General features: G+C 55.6%; 2 protein-coding genes across 2 annotated transcripts; one reads left to right on the top strand and one right to left on the bottom strand.

Annotated features, from left to right (window-relative positions):
- Positions 1 to 343: 343 nt before the first annotated feature.
- On the bottom strand, positions 344 to 3,047 carry SLC35G6 (solute carrier family 35 member G6). Its single transcript, XM_068977449.1, has 3 exons — positions 2,681 to 3,047; positions 1,836 to 1,909; positions 344 to 1,357 (listed from the first exon to the last, which is right to left on the bottom strand). Exons 1-3 carry the CDS (start codon positions 3,045 to 3,047, stop codon positions 344 to 346), a joined length of 1,455 nt encoding a protein of 484 aa, XP_068833550.1.
- On the top strand, positions 2,973 to 18,327 carry ZBTB4 (zinc finger and BTB domain containing 4). The gene is made up of 4 exons (XM_068977001.1): positions 2,973 to 3,056; positions 11,581 to 11,650; positions 12,089 to 13,146; positions 13,804 to 18,327. The coding sequence occupies exons 3-4, from the start codon at positions 12,098 to 12,100 to the stop codon at positions 15,755 to 15,757; spliced, it is 3,003 nt and encodes a 1,000-aa protein (XP_068833102.1). The 5' UTR covers positions 2,973 to 3,056; positions 11,581 to 11,650; positions 12,089 to 12,097; the 3' UTR covers positions 15,758 to 18,327.
- Positions 18,328 to 19,163: the final 836 nt, after the last annotated feature.

Genomic DNA, 19,163 nt, shown 5'->3' with positions numbered 1-19,163 from the left:
TTGCTCCGTTTGCCTGAAAGCCCCAAAGCTCCTCTCTGCTGCCCAGGGAAAAATCCTCTCCGCGGTTCATGGCCTGCCTGCCTCAGCCCCTTCCTTGGGCCTGCTCCTCAGACCTCCCTTCAAGCCCCAGCCTAGACTCCAAATACGTTGGTCTCCAGGCTTACTCCAAGACTTCTCAGCAGTCCCTCTCCACCAAGTCCCCAAGTCATCCTTGACTCGAAGGAGTGTCCCTCTCCTACAACAGTTCTTTCCTAGTCACTTGTTCTCCCATGTTTGTATTCCAGTTTTTCCTTCTTTTTACCCAGCACCCCCCACCCCCACCCCCAGGCTCTCAAGTTGGATCTCACTCCTCCACCTGCCCTTCCCTCTCACAGCTGAGGTTCTGGGCAGTGATAATGGCAATGCTGCCCAAAACGACCCCTGCCCCCATGATGTCAGAAGGTGCCACGGTCTCATAGAGCACATAGTATTGCAGCATCAAGGCCACCACCACCTCAGAGTGCAGGACGGCACACACCAGGGCGGGGTGGGCCTTAGTGACCGCATAACTCACACACACAAAGGAGACCAGGGCAAGGATCCCCACTGCCCCCACACAGCTCCAACTCAGAGGATCCTTGGGCAGCACGGGGGTCTGCAGCATAAAGAGGCCTGGCACAGAGCCCACCAGCCCCACCAAACCAAACAGGAAGGCCACTGTTGGTAGGCAGGAGGGAAAGTCCAGGGAGCGATACACCAGGAGCCCCAGTGACAGTGCCAGGCCACCTAGGAAAGCAAGCACATAGCCTAGGGCAGTGTAGAGGCCCGTGGTCCCCTCCTGCAGGGTCCCTAGTCCAGGTCCCACAATAATGATGAGTCCCAGAGTGCTGCCCAACAAGCCACACCAGTCATAGCCGCTGAGACGCTGGCTCTCAAGGCAGAGGGCAAGGAGAGCAGAGCAGACAGTGGAAGAACCTTTGCGGACGGTGGCAGCGTTGCCGGCGGGCACCACCTGAACTGCACTGTAGGCACATCCGATGCTGAGGACGTTGAGCAGGGCGTGGAGGCAGGCCCGGCCCCGGACATCGGGAGGTCCTAAGAGGGGGTCACCACGAAGTTTAAGTAGCAGGGCAATGGGGAGGTGGAAGAGGCATCGACAGATGAGCAGCTCCAGCGAGGGAAAGTGGGAAGCCTGGTAAGCCATACGGGAGAAGGGGCCCACGAAGCCAGCAGGTAGGCCCCCACCCAACAGGGCCACGAGCAGGCCCTTGGTGGCATCAGAGGGCCGGCAGCGCTGGTGCGATGAGAGACTGGGCAGAGTGGAGGGCGGTGATGGCTGCGTGAAGTCAGGCAGGTTGAAGTAGGGGTGACTGCCAGCCTGTTAGGGAGAAAGGAGCTCGGGCATTAGGGCAGCCATAGCCCAGGGGACATGGGGCAGAGCACATGCTAGGCTGAGCTCTGGGACCCTGTGGGACAGTAGAGGGGCAGGCTGTCTTTCTGAGGAACTCTTGGGAGCTAGTCAGGGCCTAAAAGATGGATGAGGTGGTATAGTGTGGGCCTTGAGTCGCTAAAGTAGGAAGCGGGGAGTGAGCAGTCCTGGAGTATCTCAGGGTAAGTTGTTCCTGGGAGGAGAAAAAAAGGACCTAGGGATGCTCTGTCGATTTGAGGAAGGGGAGGCGGCCTCAGGTGCTGTGTGTCTGTGTGATGTCACTGGTTCCAGGGACATCTAGGAACACCGTGATGAATTTCACTTGTGGGCGTCTAGGAAAGCTGGGCAGTCTCAGGGAAGGAGGGGAAAGGAAGCAGCCAGGAGCTACAGGGAAGGGGGTCCTTGCTCCCCTGCCCCCCACACTCACCATCTTTCCTTGGACTTCCTCCTCTCCTCCTGACTCAGGGACCCTGGGCCCTTCAGAGCTCCAGCCATTGTGACCTGGTTGGAGGGGTTCTTCCCTGGAACCTTCCTGAGGTGGGGTGGAGGTTCTTCCCTGGAACCTCCCTCAGGTGGGAGTGGGCCAATTTTCTTGTTTCCAATTCTGCTTTATTTCTCTGTGACTCTAAAGTCTGTCTGGTTCCTTTTTTCCTCTTTTCAACCATGTCTGTGATGAGACGTCTTTGGTTTTTAGTTAATTTATTTGTCTTGCCCTGTTTCAGAAAGCTTTTATGGACAGCACCTCTGAGGGCCAGCTCCTGCATCTCCTGAGTTTTGAATTTTTGAACAGCAGGGAGGAGTCTTCGGGACAGTCCCTCTGGAGTTTGAGGAATGTGTTTCTTCTCTGTGTGCTTCCACCTGGTGGTGTTGGTGCTGTCCCCGGGAGGTCCACACCAAGGCCCCTGCATTTATGCAGAGTACATGGATGTAGTGTTTCAGTCCCTGGGAACAAAATAGCAAGCGGGTGTGTTCGTCTGCACTGGTAGTCATTTAGCTGTACCTGTTCTGTAGGTCTGGCGGGGGTCCCTGTGCATTTCTGAAGAGGGCGTGGGTGTGGGTGTTTTTCCAGGGCTGCCCCTGCGAGTATGTTGAGCTGGGTCTGCGGGTCCCACTGGGCCTGATTGTGAGCCTGCCACGTTGTGTGCCCGCGGAGAGGGTGTGCATGTTCTAGGCTGTGTGCACTACTGAGTGAAGCGCTGCAGGGGGGGGAAAGGGAGGGTAAGCCCCTTCTCACAGAGTATAGTCAGGCCCGCAGCCCGGTTTGGTGCCCACTAGTCCGGCGGCCTTGCGTGGCCTCGGTCCCTTCCCAGGATCGGTCCGGGCGCAGGCCGTCGGGCGCGCTGGCGCCACAAGCCCGAGCCAGGAGCCTGGTGTCTGTGCCGGCTGCGCTGCGCCGGCCTCCTCTCAGCGGCAGCGGCGGCGGCGCTGGGGGGGTACTGTTTCCGGGGGTGGGGGTGGGGGTAGGACCGGGGCGGGGGGAGCCGATGATGTCAGCGGCGGCGGCGGCGGCGGGGACGGGCCGGGGCCGGGCGCTGGGGGGGGCCGGGGCCGGAGCCGGAGCCGGAGCTGGAGGCGGGCGAAACCGGAGCGGCCGGGGGCGGCCACGGTGATGAGCCGGGCCTGGCGGACACAGCGCCATCGCAGTCAGGTGGGCCCCAGGGCGAACCGGGCAGGGCCAGGGCGGACCGGAGCCAACAGCCGGGCCCCCTCCCCGCTGCCCGGTGCCGCGGGGGCCCGGGCCGCGCCCCGAGCCGCGACCGCTCCCCTTTGGGGTTGACCTGGGGGCTCAGGGGTCGGGGGCTGAGTCTGGCCCCGCCTCCAGGCGCGCAGGGCGCTGGGGGGCGACTAAGGGGGCCCGGGTACGGCGTCCGACTCGGCGGCGGTCGGGGCGGGGGTGCGGGGGGGAGGCGGGTGCGATCGCCTGGGGCCTTGGAAAGGGCCGCGCTCACTCCTCACTTGAAGGGTTAATTCTGCAGCCCGGTGTCCCCCTCCCCCCGTGGGGCAGGTTGGGGGTGGGGTGGGGCTGGTGTGAGCCCGGGCCGGCGCTGCAAGCTGCTGGGAGGGCGATGGCGTAGGAGCCAGGCAGAAGGGGGGAGGGGTGGGCCGCCGAGCGCCCCAGAGTTGGGGTGTGCGGGGTGCGCAGGGCGAACAGGGGCCCCAGAGCCGCTGTGCCGTCGGGGCAGGGTTGTGGCTGCGAGTCCTGGAGCTTGTGTGTCTCCTGCTGTGTTGTGGGGCAAGGTAAACCTCTCCTAATCACCACTGTTTGCTGGTCTGGTAGCCAGGGGTCCAGCAGGGCCCGACCAGGCCATGGGGACACAAAGCCAGATGGAAGGGTATCCAGTGTTGTGAGGCAGAATGACAAGATGTGGCCCTGTGGCTCTGGGTGACAGGTCCGCATTTGAAGCTGCGCACAATACCTGCGGAGTTTGTTAGGTGTGGGGTTTTATGTATGTTTCATATTGGGGTGTGTTTTCTTGCACATATGTGTCTGGTCCTGCACACATGAACTATTTGTGAACTGTTGTTTTCTGCAGAGCTGGTGACGGGTAAGTGCTGTGGAGGGCACCCAAGTGCTGGGTGTGTGTGCTCAGTTGGAGGGGGCAGTTGTGTACCCTTGAGTCAGAGGGTGTTGGGTCCGGTCCGGTTTCTGCGGCCCTGCTGAGGTGTGGTCCAGTCTTGGCGAAGATGGCCTACTGGATGGGTTTGTGGGTCCGTGTGACGACTGGGTGGCATGGAAGGGGGGGTGCATATCTAGAACTCGGGTCCTGCAGGTCCCATGGGAAGTGAGAACCCCCGGTGTGTCTCAGGTACCCGTGGGGCAGCTGGTACTGGTGCCTGGGGTTCTGGGTGGAATGTGCAGGTTGTATTTATGGGATCATGGGCAGCTGAGCGAGGGGAAGGTTGTGTGTTTGCAACATTCCCTACGGGATTCTTTTGTGACGTTGTTTGTGGGAGCTTTTCGGGCCGGGAGGCAAGCTGGTCAGAAAACACTTGTAGGGAGGGAGGTGGCGTGACAAGGGCAATGTGGGCCTCAGACTCCGGAGATCAACCACGAGCTGTGTGTGCGTGCCTGCTCCTGCGTGTTGAAGTGGCTGTGTGGGGCCGCTCTGGGTATGTGTTATGAAGAAGGCGGGGAGATAAATATGGGGCAGAGCAAGGGCAGCAGGCGGGAGGCCTGGGTGTTGTCGGGTGGCCTGGCTAGTCCGTGCAGGGTCTGCGTGCTTGCCCCTCGCCGGCCCGCCTAGCGTGTCAGGGTCACCAGGAGGAGAGGCCTGGCGGCTGCAAGGAAACTCAGCTTGGACAAAGTGGCTCCTTGGCCATGTTTACGTAAAGGCCGGGTGTGACTCTTGTCACTGAAATGGAAAAAAGAAACACGAAGTTTTCAGTCTCCTCCTCCTGCTTCACCCTCTCTCTGTCCCCCTTGCTGGTATCTCTGCTTTTCCATCTCTTCTGTGACGCAGACTAGGCCACTCCTGCGACTGTGGAAGGGTCTGGAAACGGAATTTGCTCGCTAGGCAGATTCCTCAGAACAGGTTTTCCTCACCTTTGGGGCCCTGGCCCTTCTGTAGGGGTGTGTGTATATGTGTGTCTGTGTGTTCCAAGGGTGCACACCCTGTGGTCTGTGCCTGGCCTGGCTAGGACGGGGTATGTGCATGGGGGCTGGGTGGATGCTATGGCTAGACCCCCTGCCCGGGGGCGTGCTGGCTGCTGTGTCAGGCCTGCACAACAGGTGCACCATGGCCTGGTGGAGGGGAAGGAGGCCTAGATGAGAATCGAGGAGTTCAGGCCCTACCACTTCCTCGCCAGCACTTTCCCTAAGTGACCCTCAGTTCCTCATCTTTAAAATGGGGCTAATCACCTTCCCTGTCCGTCTTCCAACAGGGCTGTAGGTACGTAGCACATGGGAAGCATACCTGGAAAGTAGCTACAGTTTGGGGACTATGCCCGTGCCAGCCACTGTCAGCCCTGTGCCAGCACTGAGCCCCTTCTTGGGGCTTGGTTAATAATGACAGAAGGAAACACCTATTGAACACTTACTGTGTACTAGGCACTGTTCTTAATGCTTTTACTTATGATCACTCATTTAGTCTTCCCAATGCTGGATGAAAGTGGGAGTTCTAATTATTTCCCTTTCTCAGATGAGACAGCCGAGGTCCAGAGAATTCATATGCCCAAAGCCATTTAGCTAGTAAAAGGTAAAGCTGGATTTGAACCCAGGCAATCTGACTCCAGATCCTGGGCTCTTATATGCCGTCCCCTGCTGCCCTTCTGAAGCTTGTGGTGGGCTTCTCCGTGCATCCCCCTCCACATACATACACACACTTCTGCCCAATTTCTGCAGAACTTAACACCTGCAGTAATTCATTTCAGAAGACTGGTATGTTTCAACAGTGATTCAGGGAGTCCCTGCCTGGGAGGGAGAACTTAGCGTTCGCTGCTGGGTGCTGGCCACACGGGCACAAAATGTTGATGAAGTAGGTGAAGGAGAGATTGTCCTTGTTCTGAGGGTCAGGGAGGACCAAGACAGAGGTGGCATTTGAGGTCAATTTCAACATTTTGGAGGTATTTGGAGAAGAGGCTGGGCAAAGTTTTTATTTCTGGCAGGAGAACCAGCACAGGCAGAGGCCTGGAGGTGTGGGAGTGCTGAGGCTGGAGGGCACACCGGAAGCTGGAGGGGAGATTCACTCCAGGCAAGAGGAGAGAGGAAGATGGGGACTGGACACTTGAATACCCAGCTGGTGTATTTGAGCTTTATTCTGGAGTGGAGGCTAGAGAGGGGTTCAGAGCCCAGGAGTGACAATGCCTGAGCTGCTTCGGGGCTGTTGATTCTCAGTGAGAGGAAGCCTGGATGGGAGATGCTAAGACCGGAAGCAGGGGACTAGCTGCAAGCCCTGGCCTTGAACCATGAGACTGTTAACAAGGCCTTGAGCTAGTTTGGGGGCCAGAGGTAGGGTAGAGGGAAAGCTTCCAGAGCCATTCCCAGGCTAGGCCACAGATCTGACCAGACTCGGTGACGGCTAGACGTGGGGAGCAAGGGCAAGGGAGGAGTCAGACTTGACACAGTTAGCCTTTAGCACATGAGCTCCTGTGTGTGTGTGTGTGTGAGTGATGGTTCTGGCAGCCTGCTAGCTGGCCCCAGCCCCCTTAAGGCAGGACCTGGTGGTGTGACAGAGGGGAGGACCCAGCATCTGGGTTCACATGAGCCAATTCTGACCCTGCTGTTCACAAGCTGTGTGACCTTGAGCAAGGTAAATCCCTCTATGAGCCTCAGTTTCCTCACTTGTAAAACTGGGATAATGTAAATGCCAACTTGGAGTGGCTGAGGAGACCATTAAATGAGGCAATGCATGTAAAGCCCTGGGAGTAAAAACATAGATAAATAAAAAATAAAGCCTTGGAGGTGTATTAGGCAAAGCACGAGTGCCCCCGAAGCGATCAAGTTACACTCGCCACCCCCAGCTCCTGGCCAACTCAGTCCTGGCCTGAGGATGGTTTCCTTCCTAAAGGTGGACACAGTCCAGGTAGGCTTTAAGAAAGCAGGTTCATTCATTTACCCAAAATGTTTTGAATCCTCCTACCATGTATCAGGCACTGTTCTAAGTACTGGATGGAGCAATGGACAAAGACAAAAATCCATCCGTCCCTTGGAGCTTGCCTTCTAGAGATGAAAGAGCAGTAGTCTTAGTAAACACCAAGGAGGAAAATAAAGTAGGGAGGGGGATAGGAAGCTTGGGGAGGTCCAAGGCAGCCAGGGAGGGCCTTGGGGGAAGGTGACTTTTGAGTCAAAGCTGAAAGGAGGTGGGATAGCAAGGCGTGAGGCTGCCTGAGGAGAGAATGTTCCAGGCACAGGGAACAGCCGGAGGTGGAGGGTATCTGGTGGTGGTGCTCACATCCCCACCTCAGTCACACCTCTTAAGATCACACAGCCAGTTAAGAGTAGAGAAACGGTAAAAACAAATAAAAAAACTAAAACCACAGAGCCATCAGACCTACCATGAAGCCTGATTTCTGCCCCTTTTCTTCACCACTTCCCCCCACCATTTTCCGGGACTGAGTTCCAAGATGATAATAAGAGCTAGCACTTCCTGAGCATCTGCTGCGTGCCCAGCACTCTTCTAGGTACAGCCGGTCATCAGCTTGTTTATTCTCTACAGCCCTACGTAATGGGTGCACTTCATTATCCCCAGCTCGTAGACAAGGAAACCGACATATCGAGAGGTGAAGTAATTTGCCCAGGGTCTCATAACCAGTGTCTGCTCCACCTTGTATAACCCCAGCAGGGCAGCGGCCAGTGGTGGGGCAGTTGAACTCAGGAGAGCCGGATCCAGACCCCGTTTGGTTAGTAGAGAGACCAGGGACAAGTCACCCCACCACTACATTCTCTCTGCCTGCAAGTGTGGCGTCTAGAGTATTTAAAGCCTCCGTTTCCTCATCTGTACAGTGGGGTTGACACTAGCCCCTGCCTCCCTGTGGTCCTTTTGAGTGCTGAAATGAGATGATGCAGATAAAATGCTTAGTGCCAGGTTTGACACAATGTTTATCTCAACAGCAGCTCCAAGTATCATGACGCTGACGGTTCTAGGTGATCTCCAAGGGCCAAGACAGCCTTGGACCTCTGTGGTTCTGAAAATGCTTGGATAGGCCTTGTCCATATATCTTGACAGTCAGCACACAGCCACGCCTTGGTAGGTACCAAGCCCATATGGTTGTGCGAGTGGGCAGGGCTGGCCAAAGGGTGAGTAGCGGCTAGAATCAAACCTTTTCTTTGCTCACCTGTGCAGAGCTGCTACCTTGAAGAGGCCTTTCCTCTAGTTTCCCCCCTTCCTCTAATTTTCACAAAGATCCTAGATGGGCTGATGGGGAGCCCTAGTGGGTTCTGTTTCAAGAAAAACAGAACTGTTATCCTATACACTCTACTCACAACACTTCTGACACCAGACATGTGGAGTTTCTTCTCCCACACTGGCCAATTCTCTGACACTAGCTGTGTGTCCTACAATTCAATTCAATTCTGATATTATCTGCCTGGAGATAGCATCAGATTCCACAGGTTAAGGGCTCATTCCCACAAGACTGCCCCCACTTCAGATACCAGTTTGCAAACCCAGACCTCCTGTACTTTTTTTTTTTACAGCTTTTTAAAATTTTTATTAACTTTTTTTTGGCCACACCATGCTGAGTGTGGGATCTTAGTTTCCAGACCAGGGATTGAACCCATGTCCGCTGCAGTGGAAGCTCAGAGTCCTAACCACTGGACCACCAGGGAATTCCCCAAACCTCCTGGACTTCTGACTGACCAGCAAGAATCAGGCTTCCTCACAACCCGCCTCCTCAGATTTGATAATTTGCTAGGATGGCTTATAGAACTGAGGGAAATACTTGTGTTTATTGGTTTATCATATAATAGAGGATATGATAATAGCCAGATGAAGAGGTCTGGAAGGGTCCTGAGTGCAGGAGCTTCTGTCTCCACAAAGCTGGGCTGTGCCACCCTCTCACCATGGAGATGTGTTTAGGAACTGGAAGCTCTCTGAACCCCATAGTTTAGGGATTTTTATGGAGGCCTCATCACATAGGCATGATCAATTATTAACTCAGTCTCCAGGCCCTCTCCTGTCCCCAGAGGCAATGGGGGCTGGGGCTGAAAGTTCCAAACTTCTCATCATGGCTTGGCCTTTCCGGTGACCAGCCCCCATCCAGGACTACATGGAGAGTCACCTCTTTAGAACAAGAGACATTTCTGTCACCCAGGATATTCCAAGGGGTTTAGTTTAGGAGCTTGATGTTAGGAACTGGGCTCAAATGTTAGAATAAGATGCCTGCAGACACGACTGAAGCGACTTAGCAGCAGCAGCAGCAGCAACACCCCTATCTGGAGAAGGAAATGGCAGTCTAGTATCCTTGCCTGGAAAATTCCATGAACAGAGGAGCCTGGCGGGCTACAGTTTGCAGGGTCACAAAAGAGTCAGGCACCACTGAGCAACTAAACAACAGCGCTCCTATCACTTGGGAAATTACAAGAGTTTTAGGAGCCCTGTGTCAAGAATGGGAACAAAGGGGACTTCCTGGCAGTCCAGTGACTAAGATTTCACACTCTCAATGCAGGAGACCCAGGTTTGATCCCTGGTCAGGGAACTAGATCCCACAAGCTGCACCTAAAAGATTCCAAATGCCGCAACTAAGACCCAGCAAAGCCAAATATATATTTTTTAAAATAAAAAGAATGGAGACCAGGACCAAATATATTATACCTGACCCTTAAACAATGTAGGGGTTAGGGGCATGGACACTCTACCCAGTGGAAAATCTAAGTATAGCCTTACAGTCCGTATCCAAGGTTCTTCTGCGTGCTCAGATTCAACCAACATCAGATCTTGGAATACTGTAGTATTTACTACTGGAAAAAAATCCACATAGAAGTGGATCTACGCAGTTGTTCAAGGGTCAACTTAATTTCTTATATCACAGTATCACAGCCGTAAACATCTCTTTCATCCTGATGTGGTATAATCAAGAATGAAGGCTTTGGAGCCGAACAGATCCCAGCACTGAGACTAACTGATCTCATATGTCTCTAGTTGCCGCAAGCGGGGGCTACTCTTCCTTGTGGTGCATGGGCTTCTCATTGCGGTGGCTTCTCTTGTAGAGCACGGGCTCTAGGGTGTTTGGGCTTAATTGCTCCTTGGCATGTGAGGTCTTCCCAAACCAGAGATCGAACTTGTGTCCCCTGCGTTGGCAGGCGGATTCTCATCCACTGCCCCACCAGGGAAATCCCTGCCTGTCACTTAAAGTGAAGCTAACTGCTACATTTTAGAGTCGTGATGAAGAGCAAATGAGGTAATGCCAGTGAAGCACCGACTCTTGGGGGTCCCTGTTGGCTGGTGGTTGTCACAGAAGGGAGGAGGAGACCTTGTTCTCTTTCCCCATTTTGCAAACAGATGTGAACACCAGCCCAGGAATCCTTCCCCTGGATTCCTGACCCACCTGCAGTCCATCAACTGATGCGGTAGCACTTAACCTAGGTGTGTGCCTGGCACTCAGGACTGTGAGAAACTTTGATTCTCATCCCTGTTTACCTCCTCCGGGAGAGGACTGAGGGCTGCCTTTTGGCTGAAGAGAGAAGGCCTTTTAGTCCAGACAGTATGAGTAATAAATAGGAAGAGAGCATTTTGGCGGGGGGGGAATTGCATGAGGAACTCCTGACGCAGGACACCTCAGAGGTCATGTGTGACCCCGGGCGTGTGGAAAGGGAGGGCCCCCAGACTTTGTGGAGGGTGGACAAGAGGGGCTGAGAGCTCTGCCCTCAGGTCAGCAGGCCTGGCTCTGTGAACAGGCTCCACCTGTTATGACCAGCTCTGTGTGTCTTTGGCTAAGTTACTCTATGGCTCTGGAACTGAGATCTTCAACTGAAAATTGAGCCCCCAAAGCTGAAGGTGTGAGTTGCCTTGCGGGCAGTGACTGCCATGGCTCACATTTGGGTTACCTGCTATTCCTTTTGGATGAGCCTCCCAGCAAGAGGTGAGATAGGGGTTGTGTTCCCTGCCCCACCCTCACTTTTTTTTAAGCCAAAGGCCCAAATCCACCACCTCTCAGAATAAGGAGGGGGACCCAAGCTTCCTCACTTCCAGTCTGGTGGCCTTCCCAGAGACTGGAGCAAGCTGGCGCGTGTGGGACCTAGAAACCCTCTCTAAGATTTATGTGATGAAGTCCTCTGCTAATTTGAATATCTAGCAGCTTGGTCCAATGAAAAAGGTCAAACAAATCTATTTTGATATGTAAATAAGTGTTATAATGAAAGACAACATGCAAATCTTTGATTTCCTTTGAGTCCCAAAGATTGGGCTCAAGGGACTTGAGACTGATCCAGCAGGGTTCCCTGGGCCTACAGGATTGAACCGATGTCGCTGGATTTTTTTGAGGCAAATTGGGAATATGCAAATTATCTTATTCCTGTACTTCTGGGGGCCAGCAGTACAGGGTTTGCAATAATCTGTGACATCCTAGGTCTGATTAGAGGCCACTGAGCAAGTAACCTAATTGGTTCCCAGGAGGGTCAGGGTCTCTAGAGCTGCCCAGGCTCTCTGACCCTCCATGCGGCACCACTCCCCACCTCCTGGGTCAGCCTCCCGCCCAGTTCCCTTCCCGAGGACGCAGTTTCTGTTTCTCCACAGAGGGAAGAAGCACGCCAGAAGGGACTTGCTGAGCCATCTCCGCTCCACCCCATGTTGGCTGTGCTCTCAGGTGAGACGGGTGAGAGGTCTGCTGGGAGGGAGACTGGGCCTGAGGCTGCAGGCGAGCAAAGCAGCCATATCCTCCAGGCTGAGGAGGCCTGAGAAATGGCCATCAGCTGTGGGGGCTCCCTCCCCCTCCCAGTGGGAAAGAGGTGTCCATTGCTCCCCCTGTTAGTCTGTAACTTGGAATTCTTGACCCCTGACCTTCATCAAGACCTGAGGAATCCCTGGCCTCTTTCAGCCCCAGATGTCTGACAGAGGGGTGTTGGACGTTGGCCAGACGTGGGGTGGCTAAGGTTAACCCCTCACTTCCATGATCAGGAGTCAGTCAGCCTTCCACCAGCCTCTGGCCAACAGCCTCCAACCCCTGCCCAGCTCGCCTCTGACTTGAAAGCCCCCAGCCCTCCGCCCAGCCTCTGAGATCCTCCCCTGGCTCTTCTCCATCTAGGCTGGCGCCATGCCACCCCCAGCAGAGGTGACAGACCCGTCCCATGCACCCGCCGTTCTGCGCCAGCTCAATGAACAGCGGCTTCGTGGCCTCTTCTGTGACGTCACCCTCATAGCCGGAGATACCAAGTTCCCAGCTCACCGCAGCGTCCTGGCTGCTTCTAGTCCCTTCTTCAGAGAGGCACTGCTGGCTTCAGCTCCACTGCCCCTCCCACCCATCACTGGGGGCTCAGCCCCCAACCCCACCACCACCACAGCGGCCTCCTCCTCCTCCTCCTCCTCCTCCTCTTCCTCCTCCTCTCCCTCTCCAGCCTCACCTTCAGCATCATCCCCACCTCGGGTCCTGGAGCTGCCAGGGGTCCCAGCAGCTGCCTTCTCTGATGTCCTCAATTTCATCTACAGTGCCCGGCTGGCATTGCCTGGTGGTGGAGGGGACGGGGCAGCTGTGGCAGAGATTGGTGCTCTGGGACGGCGTCTGGGCATCTCCCGGCTGCAGGGCCTGGGGGAGGGGGGTGATGCCTGGGTGCCTCCCGTTCCAGCTCCCATGGCCACCTCACAGCCTGAGGAGGACAGCTTTGGGCCTGGGCCTAGGCCAGCTGGGGAGTGGGAGGGGGACAGGGCTGAGGCCCAGGGCCCTGACTCACAGCCTGCCTTGTCCCGGCGGCCCCTCCCCTGTCCCCGATGTGGGAAAAGCTTCATCCATCCCAAGCGGCTACAGACCCACGAGGCCCAGTGCCGGAGGGAAGCCAGCACTCGGGGGTCCGCCGGGCTGGGAGCCAGGGGTTCTGTCCCCAGTGGCCCTGCAGGAGTGGACGCCTCGGCCCTGCCCCCAGCGGTAGGCTTCCGAGGTGGTCCTGAGCACGTGGTGAAGGTGGTGGGTGGCCACGTGCTCTATGTGTGCGCGGCCTGTGAGCGTTCCTACGTGACCCTGTCCAGCCTAAAGCGGCACAGCAATGTACACTCATGGCGGAGGAAGTACCCCTGCCGCTACTGCGAGAAGGTGTTCGCACTGGCTGAGTACCGAACCAAACACGAGGTGTGGCACACTGGGGAGCGCAGGTGAGTGCTCTGGACAGCCGGGGACTTGGGGTGGATGGGGGTGGAGAAGTCATATGGGACCTAGTCCACTTAGGGACCAAATGGACAAGGGAGGGAATGGGCAGAGCATGGGGCCCAGAAAGCCATTCTCAGATGCCTGCTCACCCACTGGCCCCTGCTCGTGTGCTTTCTGTCATTCACCCTTCTGCCTCCCTCCAGCCCCGTTTCCTCCCACTGATGTTTATTTCTTAGCACCGCCAGGTGTCATGTCCTGGCTTGGTGATGTGGAAAAGGCCAAGGAGGAAACAGAAAGTTGCCTTATGGGGCAGGACAATAGGAAGCACAGGCATGTCCATCTACTGTTCTAATGTATCCTTCTTGATAAGATACTTCCCCATCTGTCAGGTGAGCTTCAGAAGGCGGCTTTGGGAGTTAGGCAAGGTATGTGATTATTCCCAATTCACAGATGGAACAGCTGAGGCCTGGCGTTGCACAGCCAGTGGGGGACACTGAACTAGGACTGGTGTCCCTTCTGAGGCTGGTGAGACAAGCAGCATGAGAGAAGGGTGAGCAGATGGCTGGGGCAGTTCAAGGTCTGAGCGGAGACAGGAGAGAAAATGGGAAGCTAAGGCCCTAGCCTCAGGGCCCCTGACTCAACTGGCTCTGTCCCTGGCCCAGGTACCAGTGCATCTTCTGCTGGGAGACCTTTGTCACTTACTATAACCTGAAGACCCACCAGCGAGCCTTCCACGGCATTAGCCCGAGCCTCCTGGCCAGTGAGAAGACGCCCAATGGAGGCTATAAGCCCAAGCTCAATACCCTCAAGCTGTACCGCTTGCTCCCCATGCGAGCGGCCAAGCGGCCCTACAAGACCTACAGCCAGGGAGCCCCCGAGGCCCCCCTCTCTCCAAGCCTCAACACACCGGCCCCTGTGGTGATGCCGGCCAGCTCGCCACCTGGACCCCCACCTGCCCCAGAGCCTGGCCCCCCACCATCTGTCATCACTTTTGCCCACCCGGCTCCCTCAGTCATTGTACATGGGGGCAGCAGCAGTGGTGGAGCAGGGAGTGGGCCGGCCAGCACAGGGGGGGCCCAAGCCGCCTCAGTCATCACTTACACTGCTCCCCCACGGCCCCCCAAAAAACGTGAGTACCCACCTCCTCCCCCCGAACCTGCAGCCGCACCAACCAGCCCAGCCACAGCAGGCAGCCCAGCCACAGCTGCAGGGCCCGCCACAGCCACGGAGGAGGCCAAGGGCCGGAACCCGCGGGCCACGAGGACTCTGACCTACACGGCCAAGCCGGCTGGCGGGATTGGCGGGGGCGCGGGTCCCCCTGCAGGGCCTGGCCGGGGCCCCTCTCAGCCCCAGGCCCCACCGCCACTGTGTCAGATCACTGTGCGAATCGGTGAGGAGGCGATTGTCAAGCGCCGCATCTCAGAAACAGACCTGCGTCCCGGGGAGCTAAGCGGCGAGGAGGTGGAGGAGAGCGAGGAGGACGAGGAGGACGAGGAGGACGAGGACGAGGAGGAGGAGGAGCAGGGGGAGTCCAAGGCTGGCGGCGAGGACCAGCTCTGGAGGCCCTACTACTCCTACAAGCCCAAGCGCAAGGCCGGAGCCGCGGCCCCGGCTAGCAGCGGGGGCAGCGGGATGCCCAGAAGCCGCCGGCCACCTCGCTGGAGACAGAAGCTGGAACGGAGGAGCTGGGAGGAGACTCCAGCAGCTGAGGGCCCCCCGGGGCGTGCCCGTAGCGAGAGGAGACACCGCTGTGAGGACTGTGCCCAGACATTCGCCAGTCTGAGGAAGCTGCGCAAGCACCAGGAGGCCCACAGCGGGGGCCCCCACAGCTCCCGGTCTGGACGGAAGCCCTCCACCCGCCTCACCTGCCCTCACTGCGCCAAGGTGTGCAAGACAGCCGCTGCCCTGAGCCGCCATGGGCAGAGGCACGCCGCCGAGCGACCCGGGGGCACCCCCACGCCTGTCATCGCCTACTCCAAGGGCAGCACTGGTGCCAGAGCCGGGGAGATCAAGGAGGAGGCCCCCCAAGAGATGCAGGTCTCCTCCTCCAGCGGGGAGGCAGGTGGTGGAGGCGGAAGTGCTCCTGCCGAGGAAGCTTCTGAGCCTGCCTCGCTCCAGGACCCTGTCATCTCGGGAGGAGAGGAGCCCTCCGTGGGGGCAGGAGGGGCCACCTATGCATACCCACCTGTGCAGGAATTTCCACTGGCTCTGATTGGGAGTGGCCGGGAATCAGGCAGTGGCAGGGGAAAAGGTGGGAGTGAGGGGCCAGGCGGGGCTGGCGGGGGAGACCGGATGGAGGCGATGGGGGCTGCCAAAGTCACCTTCTACCCTGAGCCCTACCCACTCGTCTATGGTCCCCAGCTCCTCGCCGCCTACCCTTACAACTTCAGCAACTTGGCCGCTCTCCCGGTCGCTCTTAACATGGTCCTACCTGATGAGAAGGGTGGGGGGGCCCTTCCCTTCCTACCAGGGGTCTTTGGCTACGCAGTCAATCCTCAAGCAGCAGCCCCTACCCCCCCAACCCCACCACCCCCAACTCTTCCTCCACCGGTTGCCCCCAAGGGAGAAGGGGAGAGGGCAGGGGTTGAAAGAACCCAGAAGGGAGATGTGGGGTGAGCTCTGGACCCGGATCCCCCCTTTCACCAGATGCCACCCTCCCTGAACCCCCGCCACTACCAGCTCCCCGGCCTCCCTGCCCCTTGGGAGCCCCTCCACACTCCTGTGCAGGGACCTGGGGGCCTCTGGAGCTCAGGGGTCAGGCTGCTTTGTGTGAGATTGTAGTTTTCCCACCACCTGGGAAGGGGTCTTCGGTGGTTCCCCTCTCAGTTCTCCTCCAGGGAATGGCCTCCGTGAGGGGCAGGGCCAGCTCATCCCTCCTCCAGCCCTTGGGGCAACTGAGCAATATACTTCCATGAATCTCTACTCACGGCCCCCACCAGCTCTGAATGTCTAACCTGCCCTCTGATTCCTAAACTTAGGGGGAAACCATCTTTCTCCCCGAATGTTCCCCACCCTGCATCTTGAAGCTTTCTCTAAGCCCTTGCCCAGATGCTTCCTAGCACATTCCATCCTTTTGTGGCCCAGGGCCTGGACCAGACCATTGTGATACCCAATACTTACCCACCTGGGAGTGGGCTTCAGATGCCATTCTTCCCAAGGGTGGGTTTCTGTGTCCCTGTTCCCTTCACATTAAGATGCCATGCCATGCCTTCCTTGGCTTCTACGCCTTTGGATCTTCCATATTCCTCCTCCTACTCCAAGACTGTGGAGATGGCTCTCCCATCCTGGTCAAAGAGCGGGGTGGGAGGGAGGGCTACCTATCTGTTCCTTGGCTGAGTTCTTTCCCAGCCCAGGCAGCACCAATCTCGGCCCTGCTTTGACCCTCAAATCTAGTAAGCCCCAGACTCTTCCACAGCAAAAGAGGTGAGTGGATTGTACCTCTTCCTGCCTCTGCATATGGCCTCATCTGGGCTAAGCCAGATTTGGGGGCCAGGAAGGAGAAGCTCTATATAGGATGGGGGAGAGGTCCTACTTCCTCCTTTTTTTTTTTTCCCAGATGGTTTCTCCCAGACTAGACCAAATAGCCAGAAAAATGATGGGGGTTGGATGGGTAGTAAGCCCGAGATTTGCACACGACCTCCCATCCTTACCTTAGCCCTCTTTTTCCCCAGTATTACTTCCCTCACCAATTACTCCAGATGGTTTTTGGGGAACCATCCTACTCCCCTGGTGGGCTTTGGGGTATCCCCACCAACTTTCCCTCCAAAATAGCACCTTACACCCCATCTTTGACTCAGTTTCCCACACCCAAAGATCCCAGCCTAGGGATGGGGTACAGGGACCTTGTAAGTCCCTGATCCCTAATTTGCACTAGTTAACCCTGGTCAGGGGTCCCTATGTTTCCTTCCAGTGGTGGAGTTGAAGAAATGTTCGCTCCTAATTCTGATAACTGGGCCTCCCCACTCTGTGATTGAATGAACACTTCCCATCCACCCACCTACCCCCCGCCACCCCACACACACACAAAAAGCTCAGAAGGGGAGAGCCAGTTTGGGGGAGCAAATTTGATAAATGGGAATTAGAGGAGTGCAGTTTAAAAAGGGGAAAAGTTGCCATCCTCAAAATGGCAGTCCTTTTCCCAGCTACTGTTTTTTGGGGCCAAGATGGCTGCCCTCTCAACTGATGCTGAAAGGGCAAGATCATGGCTTTTGGAGGGTGGTGGTTTGGCGGGAGGGACAGGAGCAGCCTCCTGCCTCCTCACACCCTCCCAGCAAACGGAAAGGGAGGTTTTCGACAGGCTCCCTGAATGTTAACCATGGAGGAGTGTCGCTCCTTCACTCCTCCTCCGTCTCTTTGCACTTTTCTTGGTCTTGGCCGCAGTCCGAGTGAAGAGTTTCCTACTGAATGTACTGAGTTCCAATTTTTAAGGGGGAGAAAAGTTTAAAATGGAAAAATGCAAAAAAAAAAAAAAATCACTAAAAAATTCCCACAAATCTTGTTTCTGGCACTTTAGAAAAACTGCGAAAAAAAAAAAGTACATAATAAAGAATACATATATATATCTACACACAAATTATATATATAAATATATATATATATATACACAGCGGAACCACAGGAGAGACTGAGGAAGGCCTTGGAGGCAGGGGGCGGGTGCGACGACAGTGCCCCTGTATCCTTAACCTGCACTCCTCTGAGGCAGAACGGCACAGGAGATGGAAGGGGTTGAGGATGGACCAGGGAATTGAATTTCACAACAGGTCAAAATTCTAAAACCATGGACATTTTGGGAGAACTGAGACTGTAGACATTTATTTTGTTTGTTTTTTTTAAATCTGATTTAGGAAAATAGTTTCCAGAATTTGGTGGTTCTGGGCAACAAAGGAGATTGTGGTGAAATGGAGATTAAAATACATGTATCTGAGCTGGGGAACTTGAACATTGTGAATTTCAGATGTTGGAAATTTGGGATTTTGCAATTTCGTCTTTTGAAAATTATCAAGTCTTGTCAGTTTGTGCCCTCTTTCCCCATGTTCCCTGGGAAGAAGGGTGACGGTGGAGTGGGAAGGCCACTGGTTCTGTGCCACAGCACGCAAGATTTAGAATTCTACAGACTCTAGCTCTATATGTAGTGAGGACCCAGATTTAGAGAAACTGACCAATATTTATCTCCGCATTTGTGTGTGTGTCCAACTCTCTAGGCCAATAAACCAACAAGACAAATGAATCGTGCTCTGCAGTGGGATGCCAGGTGCAATTATTGGCGTGGCTGGTGGGTCTGGCTGGACAGGGACACGCTAACCTCATCTCACAGGGATCCCTACGAGGTTAGCCCTGTTTTCCCTCTTTAGGACTTCCAGCAACTGAGTAGGTGTGAGCACCTGTTGACCCTAGGTACTTCACTGTAATTGCTGCAGCCACTAGGCTCAAACTGACTTTGCTCTGACCTCCAGGCAGAAACATTAACACAGTCCAGTTCACACAGCCTGCTGGGCACATGATCTTCATGTCCCAGAAGGGCCATGCCTCCAACCAGGTACAGCCTTTTCTCCAAACTGAAAGGAAACCGAGGCACAAAATGTGTGACGGCCATAAGTGACGCTTCTTGTTCCACTCCTGGCCTCCCATGAGCTTCAACTCCTCATCCCCTGTCCTTCCCCTGTATTTTGTCTAGAGTAACTCAGGAATGAGCAAGGTAAAGGAATGGCTAGGTGGGTGGGGGCTTTGAGGAATTCTGATACAGATACCTTGACCAGAGTGGGCAGCCACAAATCAGTTCTAGCAGGTTGCTGCCAACAGGGGAATCAGATCTGGTGTTACTGTAGACTTTAAAAAATTATCAAGAGAAGCCAGAAATCCAAATTTCTCTGTGAAATATCCACATTTTTATTTATTTATAATTTTTTTACAGCTCAGAGTTTTATTCAGTCAACAAAGGATAGTACACTCGAGGCGTGAAGGCAGGCCGACCCCAAAGGAGAGTCATCTTTTTTTTTACATTTTAAAAGTAGCAAACCAGATT

This window comes from Capricornis sumatraensis, chromosome 8 (assembly GCF_032405125.1).
Source record: "Capricornis sumatraensis isolate serow.1 chromosome 8, serow.2, whole genome shotgun sequence".
Taxonomy (NCBI): domain Eukaryota; kingdom Metazoa; phylum Chordata; class Mammalia; order Artiodactyla; family Bovidae; genus Capricornis; species Capricornis sumatraensis.
Note: the sequence above shows the minus strand (reverse complement) of the source record. Positions and strands in the feature narration are given on the sequence as shown.